This window comes from Abrus precatorius, unplaced genomic scaffold (genome assembly GCF_003935025.1).
Source record: "Abrus precatorius isolate BTA unplaced genomic scaffold, Abrus_2018 Scaffold10, whole genome shotgun sequence".
NCBI lineage: Eukaryota > Viridiplantae > Streptophyta > Magnoliopsida > Fabales > Fabaceae > Abrus > Abrus precatorius.
In genome coordinates, this window is record NW_020874292.1 from 692,212 (window position 1) to 715,120 (window position 22,909).

At 28.6% G+C, this 22,909-nt stretch overlaps 3 protein-coding genes across 4 annotated transcripts; 2 read left to right on the forward strand and 1 right to left on the reverse strand.

The window, feature by feature from the left end:
• Positions 1-1,480, forward strand: LOC113852781 (ADP,ATP carrier protein 1, mitochondrial-like). The gene is made up of 3 exons (XM_027483150.1): positions 1-465; positions 567-938; positions 1,184-1,480. Exons 1-3 carry the CDS (start codon positions 1-3, stop codon positions 1,478-1,480), a joined length of 1,134 nt encoding a protein of 377 aa, XP_027338951.1.
• Positions 1,481-6,415: 4,935 nt separating this feature from the next.
• On the forward strand, positions 6,416-12,368 carry LOC113874376 (E3 ubiquitin-protein ligase BIG BROTHER-like). 2 transcript variants are annotated; one of them, XM_027512602.1, is made up of 9 exons: positions 6,416-6,565; positions 6,896-7,088; positions 7,668-7,902; positions 8,171-8,197; positions 8,329-8,363; positions 10,074-10,118; positions 10,957-11,084; positions 11,747-11,855; positions 11,957-12,368. In XM_027512602.1, exons 2-9 carry the CDS (start codon positions 6,948-6,950, stop codon positions 12,005-12,007), a joined length of 771 nt encoding a protein of 256 aa, XP_027368403.1. In that variant the 5' UTR covers positions 6,416-6,565; positions 6,896-6,947; the 3' UTR covers positions 12,008-12,368. The 2 variants fall into 2 exon arrangements, with proteins under 2 accessions (XP_027368403.1, XP_027368409.1); XM_027512608.1 differs by lacking the exon at positions 8,171-8,197.
• A 4,120-nt stretch (positions 12,369-16,488) lies between these two features.
• LOC113874389 lies at positions 16,489-17,071 on the reverse strand. The gene has a single exon (XM_027512614.1). The coding sequence runs from the start codon at positions 16,844-16,846 to the stop codon at positions 16,637-16,639; it is 210 nt and encodes a 69-aa protein (XP_027368415.1). The 5' UTR covers positions 16,847-17,071; the 3' UTR covers positions 16,489-16,636.
• Positions 17,072-22,909: the final 5,838 nt, after the last annotated feature.

Here is a 22,909-nt window from a genome sequence, read left to right on the forward strand (position 1 = left end):
ATGGTTGATCAGGTCCAACATCATCCTAGAATCGTTGAGAAGATTGCAGGCCAACTGCATCTTCGTTCCAGCCTTCATTCGTATAACCAGAGGTGCTCATTTGGGAATTACTCAAATGCTGCATTGCAAAATCCGTTGATGCCAACATGGAGAGCTAAAAGTGATGTGTATAGTGTTGCAACAACAGTCTCTCCTGTCTTTGTTGCAGCTCCAGCTGAGAAGGGACATTTCCTTATTGACTTCCTCATGGGTGGAGTTTCAGCTGCTGTGTCCAAAACTGCTGCTGCTCCCATAGAACGTGTTAAACTCTTGATACAGAATCAGGATGAGATGATCAAAGCTGGTAGACTTTCTGAGCCTTATAAGGGTATTGGTGATTGTTTCAAGAGAACAATGCAAGAAGAGGGAGTTGTTTCCTTGTGGAGAGGTAACACTGCAAATGTCATCCGTTATTTCCCCACTCAGGTTAGTATTGTTGTTTTTGCAACTTTACTTTGTCCATTCTAATTCTTTTGGCTTGTTGTATGGGATGCTAATTTTTCTATTTGTAATTCAAATTCTACTAGGCTTTAAACTTTGCATTCAAGGACTATTTCAAGAGACTTTTCAACTTCAAGAAAGATAAGGATGGTTATTGGAAATGGTTTGCCGGTAATCTGGCCTCGGGTGGTGCGGCTGGTGCTTCGTCTCTTTTGTTTGTGTATTCCCTTGACTATGCCCGTACCCGTCTAGCTAATGATGCAAAGGCTGCGAAGAAGGGTGGAGAAAGGCAATTCAACGGTCTTGTTGATGTGTACAAGAAGACATTGGCTTCTGATGGTGTTGCTGGTCTTTACCGTGGTTTCAACATCTCTTGTGTTGGAATCATTGTGTATCGTGGTCTCTACTTTGGAATGTATGATTCCCTCAAGCCAGTTCTCCTTGTTGGATCTTTGCAGGTTGATTTCATCCCTTCGTCATATGTTATTTTTGGTCTCTGTTATTTGATCAAGTACTTTGGCTGCAATGACTTGTGTGTGATTGAACAATGCTGTTATCTTATTATTGTAGTTTTGTTTATTCAGTCAGGACCTAAATTGATATATTATTCACAAAATAGGGCATAGAATGTTCTAATTCTTTTAAATAACTTCTAAAATCTTTATTTGCTAACAGCTGTTGTCATTTTCTTTGATCATTGCAGGATAGCTTTTTCGCTAGCTTTGCACTTGGATGGCTCATCACCAATGGTGCAGGTTTAGCATCATACCCAATCGACACTGTTAGAAGAAGGATGATGATGACATCCGGGGAAGCTGTCAAATATAAGAGCTCCATGGATGCATTTTCACAAATCCTCAAGAACGAGGGTGCCAAGTCCTTGTTTAAGGGAGCTGGTGCTAACATCCTCCGTGCTGTTGCTGGTGCTGGTGTGCTTGCTGGTTATGACAAGTTGCAAGTGATAGTGTTTGGAAAGAAGTATGGATCCGGTGGTGCTTAAATGTTCAACTCTTAATTTTGTTTTAAATACTAATGAAAATTATTTAGTTTCGACAAGCAACCCACCAAGGGTTGCCACAAATTTTGTTTAATAATTTTAATTAATGGGATTTTGGCCCATGTCTTTTTATTTCCAATTTGGGTTAGAATTTTGATATTTCAAGCTTAATTTATTAGAGTGACAAGCAACACAAAGTAGCTGTCACCTTGAATTCCATTTTGTTTGATTTGAAGTTTGAGAGACACTCTCTATACTCTATGTATATGAGCACCTTTTGACTTCCTTGTATTGGAGAAGAAATTGATTATTATTTGGTGTAAATAAGTATTGTAATACGTTCACCTCGATATTTTAAATTATTATTATTATTCACTGAATTGTTGGGACATATTAATATATGTATTTTAATAATGAAAAATGATGTTTTAAATTATTTTTATGATTGTTAATATTTATTATTGATGTCATTAATTAGCTAATGTTAAATTACTATTATATAAAATTATTTTCAATTTATTCATCTTCATGATTAAGTTAATTTTGATCAATTATTTTATTATAGCATTTAAATTATTTCAATTGAATTTTACTCCATTATTAATGCGTATACATGTATTACACAAATTTTTAAGTAAAAATACAAGAATTTATTTATATCTATTATTTAAATACTTTATAATTAAGTGATTGAAATTGAGAGAAAAATTATTTTATTTACCTATCTAATCCATCAAGTGATTTGTGATTCGTCTTCTTTAAATTTTAAATTTAACTGATAGCACAATACACTTTGTTTCATGTGTCTTGTCCACTTAATTTTAAAAAGGTTGAGTGTCATCATAACTAATTTATAAGAATTCACGCAAATTATTTTTCTTTTCTCCAAAAATGAAAATTCAATTATAATTCATGCACACTCATATTTTGTATTTCATATATGAATAAGTTTGCTTGTATCTTTTAACAAACATACCAATTAATTGTGTAATCGATGAGGGTTAAGTTGTCGAATTACATATGGATGAATAGATATTCCTAAAATTTCTATTATCTTAGTTAAATACTTAACAATAAATATAAACAATTGCACGTATATTCATGAATTAATTTTATAAATTCTAAGATAATAAACATAAACAAAATATAACAATAAAAATGTTAAAATATAAAGATTAAAAATTGGGATTTAACTTTATCATTTATCTTTTTTTTTATTCTAATGATTCAATATGGAAAAATCTCTCCTATAAATACAAATGCCTACATATATTTTTCTTTTACGATGATTTTTTACAAACAAGTTTCTAAAAATATTTATTGAATATGATTTTTTGATTATTTAATGAATTCTCTAACATTAAAAATAAATATTAAAAAGTCATCAATATATTGATATTTATCTCTAGTATCACAATATGCAGAATAAATTTTACTTAATTTGGATCTAAAGATTGCTTTCTATCTTAACCGTAAATCTTAAAGTAAAATATTGTCGATCAAAATAAAATCACACATTATAAATAAATTAAAATCACCATCTATAAAAATAAAAAATATATATAAATCATCAAAATATATCTTAGTTGAAGATAACATTAAATCCCAAAAAAAGTTTAGCTACTCATGATAACTATTATAACAAAAAAATATATATATATACAAAAAGATAAAAATTGATGTCCTAATATTTTTTCATAAAACGCCCTAACTTTTTTTTTTAAGTTTTCTTTTCTCGTTCTTCGTTATCTTTTATTTCTTTTTTCTTTAAAAAGTGATTAAATGAATTTTTGTTTAAGTAAAAATATTATCGTTCAAGTGAAAAATTCTTTATTTAAGCAAAAATTAGACAAATTCACTTATTTTCTTTCTTCTTTGCCTTCCTTTTTCTCTAAATTTTTGTAAAATAAAAAATAAAAAAATTAAAAAAAATATCTATCTTTATCTCTTAGTCAAAATAAATAGATTATTTAAATTCTTCTAAATTAAAAGGATACTAAAATTTAAATTTAATTAATTAAAGACAATGAGTACTCTAATTCAAGTTATTATTTACTAAAATTTGACACTTATCAAGATTTATTATAGAAATATTTTATGTTTTATTTAATGAAATTGTATAATTTTTTAAATGATCAACTCTATCAGATACTTAAAAGATTAACAATATATGAGTTAAGACACCATTAGCCTTGAGTATGAAATTACTATAATAAAATTAATCCATAAAAAAAATAAAAATAAAAATCTTTATAATTACATTCCAATGAAATATATTGGATTAAAAATAAAAAATAAATAGAATTTTAGAATGGTGATAAGGTAGGCGAAACACTACGAGAAACATCTTATTAATATAGTAATTAAATATGTTGTTTTTACTATCATTCCTACAATAAGTACAATGACATTATATGATTTGTGTAAATGAATTTAACTAATAGAATATGGTTTAGTTGTTGTTGTATTTATAAATATTTACAAACTTTAGAGAAAAAAATTATTTTCTAAATAAAAAATATTCACATAACAATTTTTTATGAAAAAATTAGTATAAAAATGTGTCATTTTTCTTTCTCGAACATATTGGAATTCTTTAAGTGTTATTAATCAATTAATTTTTTTTAATAAAATATTAATATGAATATAATTGATGAAATAAAATGTAAATTTTACTAGTAAACAATATTAAGAGTGGATAAAAAATTTAAATTTACCTTTTATTTTGTTAAAATGACAACTTGATTGCAGTGTATAAGAACTTTTAAATTTTAATATTCTCTAATTAAAATTAATAATAATATAAATTAGCAAGTATAATTTTTAACTGATACGTCATCCAATATATCCTCAATCTGTGTCTCAATGTGAACCTACATTTATTATCGCAATCCAGATTCGTGAGTAAAGGATAAAATTATCATTTATTTTCTTTTATTTATTTTTTCTCTCATTTTGATTTAGGCCATTTGGGGACTTATCCCATTGAGATCTCAAGGTTGGAAATTTCTTTCTCGTTAAGATCGAGAATGGGGATCATTCTTCTTGCCCTGTGGAGTTTTCATCTTTTAAAAAAATATTAAAATAATCTAAATTAGACCAGTGTTTCTGTATATTTTAGTAATTTTTTCAAATAATATATTATATTTAAAATGAAAATTAAAAATTATGGTTTTACTCATTTGCCCTGTTAAGTTTTTTCTTTCACTTCTGAATCATAAAAAAATAAAAGAAAAAGGAAAACGAATATATGTTATTGTTTTTTCTTAGAAACAAGTTGTTGGTGTAACCGTGATAAAATAGGTAACTCATTAGATGTAATAGGTGTGTGTACTTTTTCTTTTCGATTATTTTAGCTTTCTTTGGGGGGTTTCTAACATTGTATCTTTAACTTTATCTTATTATTTAATTTGAGTTTTCTTAGGATGTCTAACCTGGTTTCCTTTACTACTTTGTCTGTTTTCATTTATTTTTATGTGCACTTGTCTCTACCTTTTGCCTATTGTTTATTTAAAAACAGATCAATATCCCAACAAATCACTACACCCAACATTACCTTTGTCTTTCTATGTTGAATCACGCTTTATATACAAAGGTGAAGAGGCAGCTACTACGAACATTAACATGAACCAAAGTACAAAATTCTTCTCTTGGGTTGATTAGCTTATTCCATCGTTTATCTTCCTTGAAATTGGCACTTAATATTCTGAGCTGAGAATTCTAAATATGCACATATTGGTGATTTAGCTTTTATTAAAGTTGTTAGTTTGGGGAGATGAACCCTGTATGGAGTTTTTTAGGTCTACAATTGGTATTGTAGGTTTCAGAATTCAGAATTTGAAGGCTGAAAAACAGCTGTATGGTACAGATTGTAGTGTCACTTACAGCAGAGATTTGTCTCTGATAAATGCGGCTTCCACAGATTATTTTACCTGCCATTCAATTCAAACGTGCCCTTTATTAGAGCTTTGTGATATATATAATATAAATTTATACATGATAAATATTAATATTTACTTAATTCATGTTTTCAGAGTATTCATTAAAAAATAATTATAAACTATTTTAGAAATTATGAAAAGTATGCTAATAATAATGTTTAATTACTCAATTATTTACAAAAATTTTGATTAAAAGTTATAAAATTTTATACATTAATAAGCTTCTATATTGAGGTAATGCATTTATTCATGATGGTAGTTGGTAGAGGTATATTAAAAAATAATGGAAGAAGTTACAGTACAAGTTTTGTTTGAAAACTCTAATATTTTTATTTGTACATTTTAACTTATAATTTTTATAACAAGCGACTGTATAGGAAGTATGGTAAGATATTAAATACAAATATTTTCCTCAGCATTTCCAAATTTTCCAAATATAATGTACTTGCTAGTTGTTTATATTAATTGTCAATGGGTTTCTAGTTTTTCTGTTCAATTTTATAAGCCTTTTCTACCTGAATTTTGTGCAACTTTACCATCAAATTTATCTCTCAAGAAAATTACAATTTCATATCATATATTTTCTTTAAATATTTATTTACTTTTTTAATTTAGTTATTTTTTGGTATATTAAAAAAAGAATAGAACAAATTAAGATGAAAATAAATAAAAAATAAAGTCTCTCTAATAAAAGAAAAAAAAAATCTCAATCCAGAATGATCAAAAAATTAGAGAAGACTTTAATTAATCATCATCCTTAATTCTAGCATTAATGCCACAATTTTAACTATAAGAACTATTGATATATAAACCAATAAAAATCGTTGTATCGGTTTTTAATTTAATTTTAAATATTTAAACATGACAGTTTATTGAAACAATTGTTTGTTATATTAAAAGTATAAAATACAATAAATACTTAGAGTAAAAGTATATACTTAAAAATAATTCTAAGAACTAATATTAATAAAACAGAAAAAAAAATGTTTATTGAGTGGAACGAAAAAGTAAAAACTCCCTAGTCCTTAGTCCTTCCGGCATAAAGAAATTGGGCACAGAAGAGAGAGAACAAAATTGCCACATTGCATCGAAACCCTCTCTCTCTCTCTCTCTCTCACAAGTTTCCAACCATTCCGAATGTGAACAGGTAAATCAACTCTCGAACTTTCCTTCTTCTGTTTAGTTCCCGAGAAAATTAGAAAAAAAGAAAAAGGTAAAAAATCTCACCACACTGCAATCCAGCATTCTTCCTTTCCCTCCTAATTTTCTCACAATCTCACCCCCACCAGGTTTTTACCCGCACAAATCAAAATTACAAAATCATTTTTTGTTAAATTTTTTAGAAAAATAAAATAAATAAGGTTAAACCTTGCTTTTCTAAAGATGTGAGTGTGATTGAGATATTATTTTTGTTCTTCTTTAGAATTTGTTGTTTAAGGCTGTGTTTGGTGACGTGTAATGTGGCTTTTCTGTGCAGTTGTTGTTGAAGGGTAGTGTGTAGTGTTTGCTTTTCTTTTTCAAGCTGCAAGATGAATGATGGTAGACAAATGGGGGTGCATTACGTAGATGCTGGTTTTCCTTATGCCGTTAATGAGAACTTCGTGGATTTCTTTCAAGGCTTCACGCAGGTGCCGGTGAATTATGCCTTTGCTGGCTCAATGCCTAATCAGGTCGTTGTTTCTACTTGTATTTTTCATTTTTATTTTTATTTATAATGTTGCTTCAATGTTTCTCAACTTGATGGATATTAATGGTTTCTGTAACATGGTTGTTGGTTCATGCTACCCTTGAATTGCGAATGTGTGTAGTTGCAGTGTTTACTGAGTTTTTTTAATCCTAAATTGATCTTTACCCCCAAAATATGGGCGGAAATAAACAAAATTCCATCCTTTTGTTGTTATCATTGCTAATGCTACCTGACAGTTAGGCAATAGAACTCGGAATGTTTGACACAGGTTCATGGAAGGTCTATTTTTTAGAAGAAAAAAAAAGCAATAATGCGAATTGGAAGGTCAAGTACTAAAAATAATTTGACAATGATAATTACTTTTCTTTGAGTTGCATTGCAACGTTGGATGGGTAATGTCCGCGTGTGAAAGCAGCTATGTGTCAAAGACATGTCTCCTTTTAACCCATTTGTTTATTCATTTATTTATTTGTTTCTTTTATTAATTCACAATTTACTGTTGATTTGATTTAGTTCTATAATTAAACATCATTGTAACTATGTAATCATATCTTCTGTCCAGGAGAGTGTCTATTGGTCAATGAACATGAATCCCTATAAATTTGGATTGTCTGGGCCTGGGAGTACATCCTATTATAGTTCTTATGAGGTAAATGGTCATTTGCCAAGAATGGAGATTGACAGGGTTGAGTTTGAGTGGGAATACCCTTCAACAATGACCACTGTGGAACCAGCTACAACTAATTCTCCACCTAGAAGAGATGGAGTCACGAGCATGCAAACTATCCCTGAAGAATGTTAGTTCAAATGTTATTTTCTTTCACTGTGAGCGGAAGCCTATGATCATATCATTGGTTTCTGCAATTTAGTTGTTATATATACATAAATCACCTTTTAGTGTCATGCTGGCAGAAAATTAGTGTCTGTGGACAGTTGGATTGAGGGGGAGGGGTCTCTTGTTGGATGAAGCTTGTTATTATTATTATTAAAATTACTGTTTTAAATTTCAACTATTCTGAAAACATGAAAATTATATAATCTTTATTTTTTGGATTTCTTTTGCAGACAGTCCAAATCATGCAAACCTTTTAAGTGAAGTGAAGCTTTTTATTTTGTTCCTCCCTTTTGAGTTGAATGAAAACTACTGTTTTATTTTTTAATTATTCAGTAAATCTGTGAGAATTGTGATATAGCATATTAATCCTTTTAAATTTCTTTTGCAGGCAGTCCGAATCATCAGGAATCTAATAGTAGCCAGGTAGGAAGCTTTGTTATTTATCAACTTAGCCGAAATTTTAGACCTTAACTAATTGATTTTTGGTTTGATATTCAGTCATTTGTCCCTGTTAGGAACACTGGGTCCCCTATGCTTGAAAATTGGGAGACATTATTTCAATGATAGTTGGCTGAACATGGCATACTTTCATCACAAATCGTAATCTATCCACTCTACACTTTTTTGGATACCTTAACTCTTTTATTAGTAAATGTTAATCAATTGAACATTAGTTCATTTAACTTGGACAATTGGACGCCTTGGCAAATAGAGTTGCTTAAACTTTCAATATGTGACAAACAATAGGTGACTAATAACCCCTCTAGTTTTAACTTTGGCAAATAGTCTGCCTAAACTTTCTATAAGTGAGTAATAACCCCTCTAGTTTTAACTTTGACAAATAGTTAGCCCTAAACTTTCAATTTGTTGTAAATAGCCCGTGGTTTTAATTTTGGGAATTGATCACAAGGATTAGTCGTCATGTGTTGAAAGCTTAATTGCTATGTGCACAATGGTTATAGTAAAACAAGGGGATTTGCATTTTAACCATGAAAGTTAAATCCTGAATTATGGCACTCAAATTGAACCATGACATTCAATTTACACTAAATAGAGGATTATATATTGAATTATGTCTTACCTTTTAGGCTAGGTCGTATGGCATAATTTCAATAACTTGGAACATCAGAATTATATCTTTGTAATGCAGTGGCTCGCCTTTTGCTAATATGTTTCCCTCATGTCATCTACAAAACAGGCAAAATGGTTATTACAGACAACTTAGATTTTTATGCATAATTGCCAGGAAACAAAAAGGAGTTTTGAAGTTAGGCATCATTTACTATATATTACCATATCCTGTGGAGGTTTTTCCTGTGCCCCCTATCTCACCTTCCTTGTCTAGGTATAGTTATTCATTGAGGATACTTAGCTCCAAATAGTATTTTTAGTTTTGACGACAGAGTTTTTTTATGTATTTTTCTTATAAAAGTTATTTATGTGTACTTTTTTCACTAGGTTTGCTCCAGAAAACAGTTTTCATTATAGAACTGATAATTTCTTCATCATGTTTCACACAAACCATTCCCAAAATGAAAAATTGTAACAGAGATTAAAAAGAACTAATCTTCATTGTTGATTAATTATCAATCAGAAAAGGAGAGAAATCTCCTCCAAAGGTTTTTTCCTTAGAACTGAGCCACTGCTCTGCTTTTTCAATGCTAACAAATCTCCATGCCACTTCCTTCTACCTCTCCTATTTAAGCCAAACCCTGGCTTTCCAACCTCTCTAACTAACTGTCTAACTAATTTTTGGTACTCCACTGTAACTAACTGTTCACATTTGGGAATCTCTGACTGGTAATGAATAAAATTTAGTGAAACATGAGTTGTGGCTTCTACCATACTCCATTTTTCTTTTGTTCAGAAAGCTGGGTTATTGTTGCTCTTTCATTGTTGTTTGTTCTTTTAGGTGTCAAAATAATTCACGAAGATGATATTTGACTACTTTAAATTGAATTCATGTGCTACCTCATATAACTTTTCTTTCTTATAAGCTCTGCATTTCAATTGCTTAATTTGAATAAGTAATCCTTAACTTCTGTAAACAGTTTTCAACCTGTACATTGATAATCAGAAGCAGCATAAAAATATATCCTCAAGTCTCTAATCGTTGGTATTGCATTGGTGCAGGTCATATGGCAAGACAACATTGACCCTGATAATATGACTTATGAGGTGTGATGCACTTAATGTTTTATTTGTAAATACTAATGTATGCACGCACAAGTTCTTAGTTATTTTTAAAACTTTTTTTAATTTTTTTTTAGATCATTCATCATTATATTAGGTATATTTTACTAAACCTCAGATGCTAGTCATTCAAATTTTTTATAAATTGAAGGATTAATTGCTCAGAGGGTAGCTACCAAAAGTTAACATTTTTCTAGATTCAAAATTTTATAGATATTGGAGTGTTTTGCATTCTTTAGTTGTAGATGTCAGTATTATTTCTGCAAGAGACAATTCTATCTAAAGTTTTAAGTTGTTTTTGTGAAGACTCATTAATACACATCATACAATCCCTTTAGACTTTGAAGTTTGGAAAATAAACAAACCCACTTTACCTTGTGCTGGAATTCAACTTTTCTTTTTGAAGAATAGGGGTAGCAAGGATAGAATGCCTGACTACTTGGTCGTAGGAGCCCTGATACCATGTCAAAAACCAACTTTCTGAAAAGATTAAGCTGTTAGGTGGAAGCCCATGAATAGTTTTATAGGATTATTGTTTCAAAGAATGTCAAATGCATCAGACAGAAATGGTGCTTTATATTATATCAAATTTGATATGAATAACTATTAAGCTAAAGCCTTCAAGATTTAGAATGCTTGTGTTACAGGAGAGTTAATTTGAAAATGTTGCTGATTTTTTTATGGTTAAAGTTAGACGTCTTTGAACTTGGTGCTAATTTTAATTGTAGTTTATTGACCTTTCAATTTCATTGGTATGTTGTTGAATAAAAGTATAATTAGAAATCTTGAAGATCAATAGCCAATAATATTTTATAAGTGACAGGAACTTCTGGACCTGGGGGAAGCAGTTGGGACTCAAAGCCGAGGTCTTTCCCAAGAACTCATTGATATGCTTCCAACCTCAAAGTACAAATTTGGTAGCTTATTCAAAAGAAAAAATTTTGGGAAAAGGTAATATCCTGGTCCTCTCTCTTTTCTGAAACAGATGAAAATATGAAGTTGAATGAAGGCCAAAGGGGATAGTACATTGATTAGGAAGATGAGGTGAATGTGGAAGAGGAATGAAAATTATAGTGTTTAAGCTCAAAAAATGAATCTATTGAAAAAGATAGGATTGGTGATGGGAAAATTACATGCTTCATGCTTGTATTATTTATAAATTATAGATTTATCAATTTGTAATTTAGCATATTTCCATTACCCTATTCAATAACCATTGAATAGGGAATAAAATCATTTCTACTTGTCCGTTTGCATGTCTTATTTAATTTCCTCTCCATCTGCAATGCCTTTGGAAATAGAATGATAAATTATTTCATTTTGCACTGTGGTTGAGGGTATACAGAGTATTGATAGTCCTAATTACTAATAAAATTTGGTATTTTCATCCCTTGCCCAGAGAATATGATTCAGATACTCTGGTTGTATATGTAGGACTAGGTTGATCATGGAGGTTTAAATTTGTTTCTTCTTTTGCTTATCTTGGATACTTATAACTTCTTTCAAGATTCATGATAAGTTTTCCAGCAACACATGCATGGGTTTGAGTCTGTTCTCAGTTCTCACCTTCCCATTTTCAGTATATACTGACAATCAAATTGCATTCAAAACAGGTGCGTAATCTGTCAGATGACATATAGAAGAGGTGATCAGCAAATAAAATTGCCTTGCAGCCATGTCTATCATGGTGAGTGCATTACCAAGTGGCTTGGCATTAACAAGGTAAGTAAATGCTTTCTTCTGAATTTCGCTTGAATCCTTTGTTTATACAATTTATCACCCCCCAATTCTCTATCTTATCTCATTTACCTTATATTTTTCAGAAATGTCCTGTTTGCAACATTGAGGTTTTTGGTGAGGAATCATCGCATTAGCGTCAGGATGGCATAAAGGAACTTTCTTGCTCTACCAATTTTTGCTCCTCGTCCATCTCTCTCTCTCTCTCTCTCTTAAGTTTCAATTTCTTACACGTAGGTAGGTGTAATATGAAGAACTGTGGCACTTGCCACACAATACGTGTTTTGTTTACTAGAAACAACCTAATGGAGTTGCATCTTCTTGTGGTTAATGTGTGATTTTCTGTGTATTGATGCTATATAGTGTCCCGTTCTTTATGGTATTTGGGATTGAGAAATCTGCTTCCCAGCCATTAACTAAGGATTTGTTGGAGTTTGGGAATGAGAAAACTCATAAGCATGCTTGATGGATTTTAAAAAATGAAATTCATGTGGAATACTAAGGGTCAAGGGATATGGAGATCTTAATTTGAGAAACATATTGCAGGCTTATGGCATCAACATTCTAACACAAATATTGCTTAAAGATCTTGATATATTCCTACTATTTCCGTACTTTTAAGAGAAATTGTCACTTGTTTTTCAGAAGTTCTTTTAAGAAATTGACAAAATTTAGTGACTATTTCATTTGAATAAGCTGAATTAAATATATATTTCGAATATCTTCTGTTTTCACCTCAGAAAAGAAAAACTATGAAAACTGATTTTCAAAGTATCAACTCCTAGTTTGTAACAGATTCTGAGGGATTGAAAAACATGCTTAGGCTCCTGAAATCAATTCTCACAGCAATAGGTTAATTTATAATGGAAAAAATTAGGTGCAGTATTTTAAGATATTTTAGGTAATTAATGTTGCCCTTCAATATCAACTTATATGGCATGAATTATTGATATAAAATTTTTATAAAAAATAATGCTAAAAATATCAAAATTACAGAACCTAAGTTATGCGTTGTATTATCATCCTTGTTATGATAGTTTAAGATTTATAATTTAAACAAAATGTTTTTGGTAATCATAGTTCTAAAACTGAAGCATAAAATAAATATACTAGCAGGTTCCTTGAATTGGGCTGACACTTAGCACGAATAGTTTTGAAAATTATATGTAACGTAAAACGACTGTGATTTCTCTAAAATAAGGTGAGTTGTAAAATAAAAAAGTGAGAATAAGCCATTTTTGTTTTAAATGAAAGCATCTTATACAATTTAATTCACTTCAAACCAACAGTTGATAGATTATTAATCTTTTATTTTACAGTTTTCATTTAAGAGGAATTAAATTTTTTTAAAAAGATCTGCATGATAGAGTAACCCTATTAGATTATATATATATATATATATAATGGGGTTACTCTATCATGCAGATCTTTTTAAAATTTTTTTCAAAAACATCACATTATTCATGGATGCATGTCTCTTTTTTATTTAATCTGTGTGCCTCTTTATGTATTGTTCAATGTAATCTGATCTCAATAATACTTGAACTTCTGACACCTCTAAATTTTCTTTGGTGTATGCAGCCATTAGAAATGACTATTATTTGGAAAATCGTCATGGCATGTCCTCATGCACTTCATTTTCTCTTACTATTGCCTCAAACTAATCATCTTCCTCCCACCCTTCTAAATTCTCCCTATCTTGATCCTGCATCACACAATAAAATTATATTGGGAAGACTAGATTTTAGCCACTCTCTTATGTGGAACATTTCAATTCAATGTGTTTATGATATATTGATTCATCTGCTACCGCTCCACCCTCTACCAATGAAGATGAAAGCAATGCTTATATTGCATCCAAGTCCAATATTTACACTAATGTTCCATAGAGCATCCTCACAGAAGGATGACAATAAAAAAAATGCTGGGACAACCACTGAGAAGCGGTTTATTGAAATCATAAGACATTTATGCACAATACGAAATAACGATTACAGTATTTTTAGAAGAAACAGCCTTTAGTTTTCTGTAGTTGAACAGCACAAGAAAAATAACTCTAATGCAAGTATTACACACTGTTTGACTTCATACATAATATTGTAAATGCATGTGCAATTTATCAGCATTGATATGCATAAAGCATTGTAAAAGCAACCGAAAACACTTTGCATCACATGGGGAGAAACCGGTACCATTTTCAAGGGTTTTGTTGCAGTGCTGAATTATTGTGCTGGATAGCAAATGATAATGGCATTGGCAACTATTTTAAGAACTGTTGACAACATATATAGTGATTATTCACATGAACCTTAGCTGCAGTAGTTGGACAGAACATAGAAACTTGGTTTTATCCGTTAAAATTAATCAATAAGTTTTTGACTTAAACATTTTCTTTTTGAGAAAGAACTTGATGTTAAATGGATTTATTCAAATATTCTCGATCCCACTCTCATGTCAAGGATCAATATGTGAGAAGTATGTTAAGACTATTATTTTCAAATCCATTGAGGATAGAGCTACTTTGGAATCTGAAAATGCTATTTGGAATGATGGAGTTTATGAGCTGTAAATCATCAAATAAGAAAGCCTTCTGGTTAAAACAAATGCAGCTAGCTTCACCATGTTCTACTTCTTCAAAAGCTTCCAAATTATGGCTAATTGTATGTAGCTGCACTTGTACTCATAAAAATGACGTTGATACTATCAATACAATACAAGATAATTGTGTCTCATATAGCATTTTGAATGAGGTTTAGAAGGTGGTTAGATTGTATCATATATATAGTACGTGAAATAGCATTCTCTTCTTTTCTATTTCCCATACTTCCCTTATACTTGGCTATAGAAAACACATAATTCTAGGACCTATTATTTTTCATTGGTCAGATTTAGCTTACACTCAAGCAGACCATAACATCTGGCTTTAGGTGAAGTAGGATTGTTGAATATGCAAATTGGAACACAATATCAACATTTTCTGATAACTTTTACTAAATTACAAAAGAATGTGCACTAAAAACATTTTTTATTCTTTAACTAGTTGATAAGATTTTTTTTGTCCTTTAATATTCCTGAACCATGTCCAATACCTGCAATCAGAGATTTTGTGAATAACCGCTTTGCCTTTGTCTTAGCTTAATCTGTGTCAGAAAAGATAAAAATAAAATAAAAAAGCTAAAAAAATCCAAGCTTTGCTGTCATGTCCAGTTTTTTTAAGTTTGAGCACCCAATGATAGCACATGTAAATTAGTATAAAATTAAGATAATGTTATACAAGTACTATAAAATCATGTTAGTGCCAATCTGTGGATTTATTTGTCGTTTTGTGCATTCCTTGTAAAACCGAAATCCACGTTCTGAAGCCGCAATTCCCAAGATCCAAGGAAAATATTTTTTATCTTATATACAAAGATAATGCCAGCCTCTGCTTTGATTTTTACTTCAAAAAGTTAGCCGTTTAGAATTTTTTTTTATATTTATATTTTAAGTTATAAAATTGATATATTATTTTTATTTATTTTCTGTTTTAAAATATTTATACAATAAATAATAATAATAATAATAGAAAAATATTTTCAATATGTTTTCTAAATCCTTTTAAAAAATTAGCATAAAAATAGGATAATAATTTTTAGTTAAAAATAAAAAATTTATATATTTCATGGAACAAAACAACTCCTAAATTCTTAGACCTTTAAATAACATAAGTTTTAAGAAAATTTTATAATGAAAATAACTTTTAACATATATCTCAATTATATTTTATAAAATTAAATTAATTTTACACAAGTTTTTAAAATGGTCTTAATCTACTTTTTCAGATATTTACGTGCTTTTCTTGAAAGTTGAGACAATGAAAAGATTTTATGAAAAAGCAAAATATTTTTGAATTGAAAATTTATAAATTCAGGAAATAATTTTTTGAGAAACTGAAATATTCAATGGGAAAATTTAAATATTCCTTTAAGCCAAAGTTTTGGTGTTACCAAGTACGAAGAACACGAGACAAAAGAATGGCCACACTAATCCAAAATCACTTAAAAAAAGTTAAAAATCACTCCTCAGACCCTTTTTGTTTTTTCATATATATTTTCAAGAGATAAACCCTAAACCAACACGACATGCTCCATGGAATCGAAAGGGAAGTCTAATTCATTCTTGATAGAAACTCAACAATGAGAATGAAAGCAAAGGATTCTTGGAGAGCACAATAATAATTATAAGAGATTTGTCTTGTTCTAACCGCAAAAAAAAAAATTAAAAAAATTAAAAAAGCATATATCTGACATTCTTCATCGGTTTGTGATGTGTGAACCTCCAAGTGGCACTATCTTTGTGGTCCAAATCATGAATTGAGGTGAATTAAGGACAAGTAATAGAAAATAATTAAAGAAACAGATTTCATCCATACGTAGGAAAAAAAATTAATGTCTCAACAACAATCCGATGAACACAGAAAATTCCATTATTCTTTCCAAAGTAACGTTGGGAGCCTATTGAAGAGGATTCACCTCAAAATGTCAAAATAGTCCCAAAATTACAACAATTCAACTGCACAATAATCCCGTGGCAACAACAAAACTGCTCTAAACAAAAACAAACTCATAGCACCGTACATGCTTTTATTGAAGGTTGGGAAATTGAAGTCAAATATATTAAAAATAAATTTAAAAATCTAGAAAGGAAAAAGAGTGAAAACTTATGGACAATAAGATGTGGTTGAAAGCTTCAAAGCCATCATCATGATCAATTCTTGAAATTTTAATCTACCTTGTGTTGTCGTTGTTGCAAAGCATAACATCCAAGATCCTGGACCAAGCAACACGTAGGCGAGGGTAAACTCTGTTGCTGTATATTCTTGATTCTCTTATCATATATTCCATCGTTTCCACAAATAGATTTAAGCTTCTAAGAGGTGGAACATAAAGGGTCAATGGAACCGCAGAGAAAGCCACTGTGAAGAACAACTGCAACATTTCTTTTCTTTTTTCTCTGAGACCGAGACACCCCACTATGAGATCAATACAAAGCTGAAACCTTTGAATCCGATACCAAAAAGGGTATTTGGATTCGGGTTTTTTTCAAGTTTCTAGCTTTAGGGTCTGTATCTATGAATTTGAAGGTTTGTTGAGGAAGGAGAAAAGAGCGTCTTTGACTGATATAAAGGGCTATTCGAAAACAGATTGAAGTAGAGAGAGAAAAAAGAAAGTGGGCAAATAGCAAGTTCTGGAAACTCAACGAAGCTTGAATATATATATATATATATACTACATAGGAAAATGGAAAAACCGTCGGTGGTTGTGCTTAGATATTGAAAACATAAAAGATAAAAGAAAGTGTATTATTTAAATGATTTTTTAAAATGAAACGAATGAAATAATAAATAAATAAATTATGTAAATTTCTATATGAATTAAAATTAAATTTTTTATTTAAAATTTAATAATTAAACTTTAAAAAATTAAAAATATAAAACTTCATCCAACGATTTTTATAATAATAATAAAATATTCTAAAACTATTCAAAGCTGTCATGGGAAAACTTTATCAACATTTTTCATTAGCAATTTTTGAAATTTTTTCATATTACTAATTTTTACTAAAAGAATACATATTATATCACTCAAAATATTTATTATCTCTCTCTGTCTTTTATTCTTTTCTATTATTCGTTGGGATATTTACAAAACATTTTCTTGTATCATAAGATATATATATTTTGGATTATGGCAGCAAATAAATAAATCTTTTTACTTTTAATGTTTACAAATTATTCTTATTAAATAAAAAATATTCAACATTTTTATATGATTAAGATAATAAGAATAAGTATTTCATTTAATAAATGTTATAAAATAATAAAATAATTATTAGAAAAATTTATAAATAATAATTTTGAAAGAATAAAAACATAAAATTAAAAAAGGGGTTTAAGTGGGTACAAAATTTGTCAGTTAAACTGTTACTAAAATGTCTTTTACTTTATCTTCTCCGTTACGTAAAATAAAAAATAGTGATTTTTTTTTCATCACATCGCTTGTTGCAGAAATTATTATCAAAGTATAAAATAAAAATAGCATTACTCAATTGTTTTCAAAATATTATATTTTAGTAATTCTTTTTCATATAAAAAAAAAACCCTCTTCTAAAGGAATGATGTTATTCATACTCGTAAATACCTAAAAAATAGTTATTTACGCATTAAATTTATACAATTTTTTTTTACAATGTGATATAAAAAAAAACTTACAAATTATTTATATAAATAACACTTTTCATTTCCTAATAATCAGCATAATTTTTAATTTTTCCAAAGGGGTATTGGGCTAAGAAAAAGTAAAGTAATGTTTGTCATATTTTATGATCACATTGAATCATTGACAATTTAAAAAGTTATTTGTCTTTAGCGATTGCTTTAAAACTATTTAGATGTTTTTTATATTTTTTTTCTCTTGAAAACACTATTCAAATGTATTTGTTAGTAAGTCGTCATCATGTAAAAGTTAACGTTGTTATTTGGTTTTATTCATTTTGTTAAACACTTCAACTTTGTATCCGATTTTGGGTAATATATATCACCAAAAAATAAAAATATTTAGGCTTAGTTTGTTTTCTTTTATTGAATAGAGTTTCTTATTTTTAAAAATAAAAAATAGAAAAACCTGTTTGTTAATATAAATTTTAAAAATTATTTATAAAAATATTTTTTTTTATTTTCAGTTTTTAAAATTGAAAAACAGAATTATTATTTAGGTGTTTTTGTTTTTATTTTTCTATTTTTCTTTTTAAAACTAATAAAAGTTTAACTAAAAATAGTTTTAGAAACTAAATTATCAAACAGATTTTATTTTATTTTATTTCCTAAAAACAGTTTTATAAAATTATTTTAAAATATAATTTTTAAAAGTTAAAGCTAAATCAAATAAACCCTTAGTATTATACTTCTGTACAATAAACCTAATATTTATCCAATAACTTAAAAACTAATTATTTTAATCTTTCGTGAAAATAAAATTTTTTATCACACGCAAAGATTAAAAATAAAGGCATTTTAGTATTCACCTTCTATAACCATATATCATTAAGTATATTAAAATTGAAAAAAAAATTAAATATATATTTAATCTCCATAAATATAGCTCCTTTTATTTAAGTTTTATAAAATTTATTTCTTTTTATCCCTTATACATAAAAAAGTAATGAATTTAATCTTTCGTGAAAAATAAAATTAATTTATCACACACAAATATTAAAAATAAAATAAAAAACCATATTTAAGGAATAAAATACACAAAAAATACATTACAATTATACTTATATGATTAAATTTATCCTTAGAAATTAATGAATTAATTATATTATTTTATTTGTTAAAATTACTAAACTTAAATAGTAAGCTTGCAATTGTAAACCTAATTTTTATCTAAGAGTTAATATTTTTAGATTAATTTATTGTATTAAATATATTTTAAAAATGATTAAATTAATTGATAAACATAAAAAAACATAAAAATGTAATTGTTGGTTTTTATGTAATTTTTATTTTATTGACTAAATTAAATAATTTTTATGTAAATAAAATTTAAAATTTTAATTAGTGGTTAAGTTTTAGCATTTTTAGTTTAACTATAAAGATTTTATAAAAAAAAATTAAAATAAGTAAATGAAAATATTTGATAAAATTGGGGATAAAAATATAAAATATTAAATTTAAACAAATTTGAAGCAACATTTTAAAGAATCATATCAGAGAAATTTATTTGTTGAATATTTTTATTATAGTAAAACAAATTTATAAAGTTAAAGTATATAATAATCGCTAAATATTCTATTATTTATACAAAAATAATTAATAGTTAAAATTATCTTAAGTTGGGAGAACAAGGACAATGGGAAATTAAAAAAAAAAAAGAAAAGATAATGTTTCTATGCTACGGATCACATGGCTTGGTTATGGTTCAATAATTTTTCAATTAATGATTAGTTACTCTAATTATTTTGTAATTACTGCCATGAGAGAATACCTTAATTCTTAAGAACGAGGAAATGCCATGAAAAGTAGGATTGAAGTTTCATATTCTTCTATTTTTTTGGTCTTAATAAATCATTATAAAGTGAAGTAAGTTAACTATTTTTTTTAAAAAAAATTTATATATCCATTCCAATAATGTTTTAGCTCTACCATATGTAGAAGGCAAAATCTTGATAAGCTATTATGAATTTATTTGGGGATTAAAGAAACAAAAATGGACATTTTGATTTTGTCTGGTTTGAAAAGTTGGTATGAAATTTGTGGCTGAAAGCAAGAAAAGGTTAATGAAAACACGTAATAAGAGCTTTAGAGCCACCAATATGATTGCAACTTTGAGACTCGCTTCATTTTATTTGTGTGCCAATCTTGCAACTTCCAATTTCAACATTTTAGCCTTTCTCTCTCTGCATATATATATATAGAAATCTTCTATTCTATGCTCTATGCCCAAAATAAAAAGAGAAGATGCTAGAAAGACCACATAGTTAAAAATCTTTTATGGTATAAAACCTCGTTCATTATGGAAATCTTAAATCAAAGTCTTGTATTATACACATGGTAGCCTCTAGATTATCTACTCTAACTGTGACCACGTCAAGGTCACTATAAACTTTAGAAGTTGCTATGACACCACTCTTTATATTTTAGATTTAGATTTCAAGGATTCTCTAATATTTATATGTGAAAATTCGAGTGATGCTAAATCATTGTTTCAGAAACTCTAATTTTTTGTACTGAAAAAATGTAATTTTAAAAAATAGAAAAATTGATCATTCTAAAATGTGAGGGCCTGTCGTAAAATTTTTAAGATATTTTTGGTGCAATACATTGTTGGACCAAAGCATGTGTGAAATGTTATGTGATCCACGCATCAATGCAACGTTTTATTATGAAATGAGTTCTATGAGATTTTCCAGCTATTTGCCAAAATGGACTAAGGGATTTAAAGGTATGTTTCAAGAATAACTTGAGTACAAAATAGATTTACCTGATTAATTTTTGTTATCTTTTTAGGTTACATAATTGAAGATGATTTAAAGAATATGAACTCCATGTAACACAAATAACATTTTGTTTGGGAACTAATTACCAATTTGAAAATGTTTTGCGACAAAACACATTTAATTGCAACAAATAACATCTTATTGCTCATCATTTTTACTGTAAATTAAAACTTTGGCATAATGTACTTGATGCTTGAGACTTCTGAGTTTGAGTTTGCACAATATAAAATTGGCAAATTTCTGTATACTTGTGCTGCAAAGTGCTCTTCCTTGGTCACAACTTTGTTAATTTTTTAAAAGAAAAGGAGAATGGGAATTTCACATGTTGGAATTTGGATTGCTGAAATTTGGTGATGAACCGCTTTCTCTATGTATAATTGATTCTCATGACCCCTCTGTGATGATTGAATCCACAAACTTACAAATAAAAGCTGAAAGAGACAAAAGGACTAAAAGAACAAGTTCCATACCTAGACATTTTTCTGTCCTAAAAGTTAGTGTGCCTCAACCTTCTATACCCATAAATCTTCTATTTTGAGCACATTCACCTTTTAGTTGATGATTTGTGTTAAAGTGCTACCACTTTTATGGCCTCTGCATTTTACTAATATATTCTTATAATGGGGTACAAGGTGTAATGTAGAATCCTCAAATGAGTTGTATTTTCTTGTCTTTGTAACAAAGTAGAATGTTGCTTGGCACACCCTCATAAGCATGAACACTTTCTTTTCTATTTTGGTTTTCTCTCTAACGTGTACCACTTCATTCCAAGACACCTGTGGATATAGAAAATGATGCTTTTGAAACATTTGAGTAGCTTCAGAGATTTGTGCTTCACTCTTTCTCAGAAAATTGGGGAAGAAGTCCCTATCATAGGGGAGATGGGAGTGTGAACAACCATAATGCCCTTGGAATTGACAATAATTTCCATGGATATGTCTATCTGATTTTGGATTGGATAGTGACTGAAATTTGTAGCATAGCTGATGAGCAGGATTTTTTTATCACTCATGAAACTTTGCCATGGAAAATTTTAGGTAGGGAAAGGGAATTAGCCTAGATATATACCGTAACAGCTAGGAAGAAAATGATAGATGTGACCATGATTTTATCCATAGTTAATAAAGCATCCTGGAGAAGGTTGGATTGAGAACTGGTCATATTATCAATCTTAAATTCTTGACAGTGTAAAAAAAAAACATTGGTCAGATCGGTCAAGAACTAACTAAAATGTAGTTAAAATTAATATAGAAAATTTTGAACTAAGCTTTTTAAATATCTACATATAAATTGTTATTATAATAATTTATAATAAAATTTTCATCTGGTAAAACATTTAACATGATATTATTATGTTAATTTAAAAATTTTCCAAACTTATTTTTTCATAATTTTATATTAATATATTATTTAATATATTTTATTATTATTAGTTCAACTTTGATTCCATCACTAACAAGTGCCTTATCAATTCAATGCCCAATTCAATTTAAAACATTCATTCTGGGTGATTTCGTATTCTGAAATTCAAAGACTAAAGCAGAGTGGTTCCTAAGAAGAGAGATCTGGTATGATACATGTGAAATATTAACGATACTAACTGAGAAACATAAACTCACATTTTTTGGGAATAAAGCCAATGTTAATACTGATAAAGTAAGGGGTAGAGAAGAAAACACCATATAATTAAGTTATCGTAAGTTGCATAAGACATGCTACATTGACACACATAATACTGTAATTGATGTAACCAACTCCTCAATTATAATACATTCCTGTGTTCACATTGCTGCAACCAACATTAGCTAAGAATTATTCATTCATCATCTTTAAAATAGTGTAACTTAATTATAACTACATACATTGTACATCATTAATTAGAGTGGTAATTGGTAAACTAAACTCTACAGATTAGAAGTGATAGTTTATATACTCTAGTCGTCAAATTGACAGAGCCGTAATCTCTTATGTATGACAGGGGTAGCATTATGCCAAGTAAAAGA

What these genes read in the sequence shown, in the direction of transcription:
- LOC113874376 (XM_027512602.1), top strand. Translation starts at nt 6,948, where the DNA reads ATGAATGATGGTAGACAAATGGGGGTGCATTACGTAGATGCTGGTTTT. An exon ending in AGGAATCTAATAGTAGCCAG is followed by an intron (nt 8,364 to 10,073) that starts GTAGGAAGCTTT and finishes GCATTGGTGCAG; the next exon opens with GTCATATGGCAAGACAACAT. An exon ending in AGAAAAAATTTTGGGAAAAG is followed by an intron (nt 11,085 to 11,746) that starts GTAATATCCTGG and finishes CATTCAAAACAG; the next exon opens with GTGCGTAATCTGTCAGATGA.
- LOC113874389 (XM_027512614.1), bottom strand. Translation starts at nt 16,846, where the DNA reads ATGTTGCAGTTGTTCTTCACAGTGGCTTTCTCTGCGGTTCCATTGACC.
- LOC113852781 (XM_027483150.1), top strand. Translation starts at nt 1, where the DNA reads ATGGTTGATCAGGTCCAACATCATCCTAGAATCGTTGAGAAGATTGCA. An exon ending in TCCGTTATTTCCCCACTCAG is followed by an intron (nt 466 to 566) that starts GTTAGTATTGTT and finishes AAATTCTACTAG; the next exon opens with GCTTTAAACTTTGCATTCAA. An exon ending in TCCTTGTTGGATCTTTGCAG is followed by an intron (nt 939 to 1,183) that starts GTTGATTTCATC and finishes TGATCATTGCAG; the next exon opens with GATAGCTTTTTCGCTAGCTT.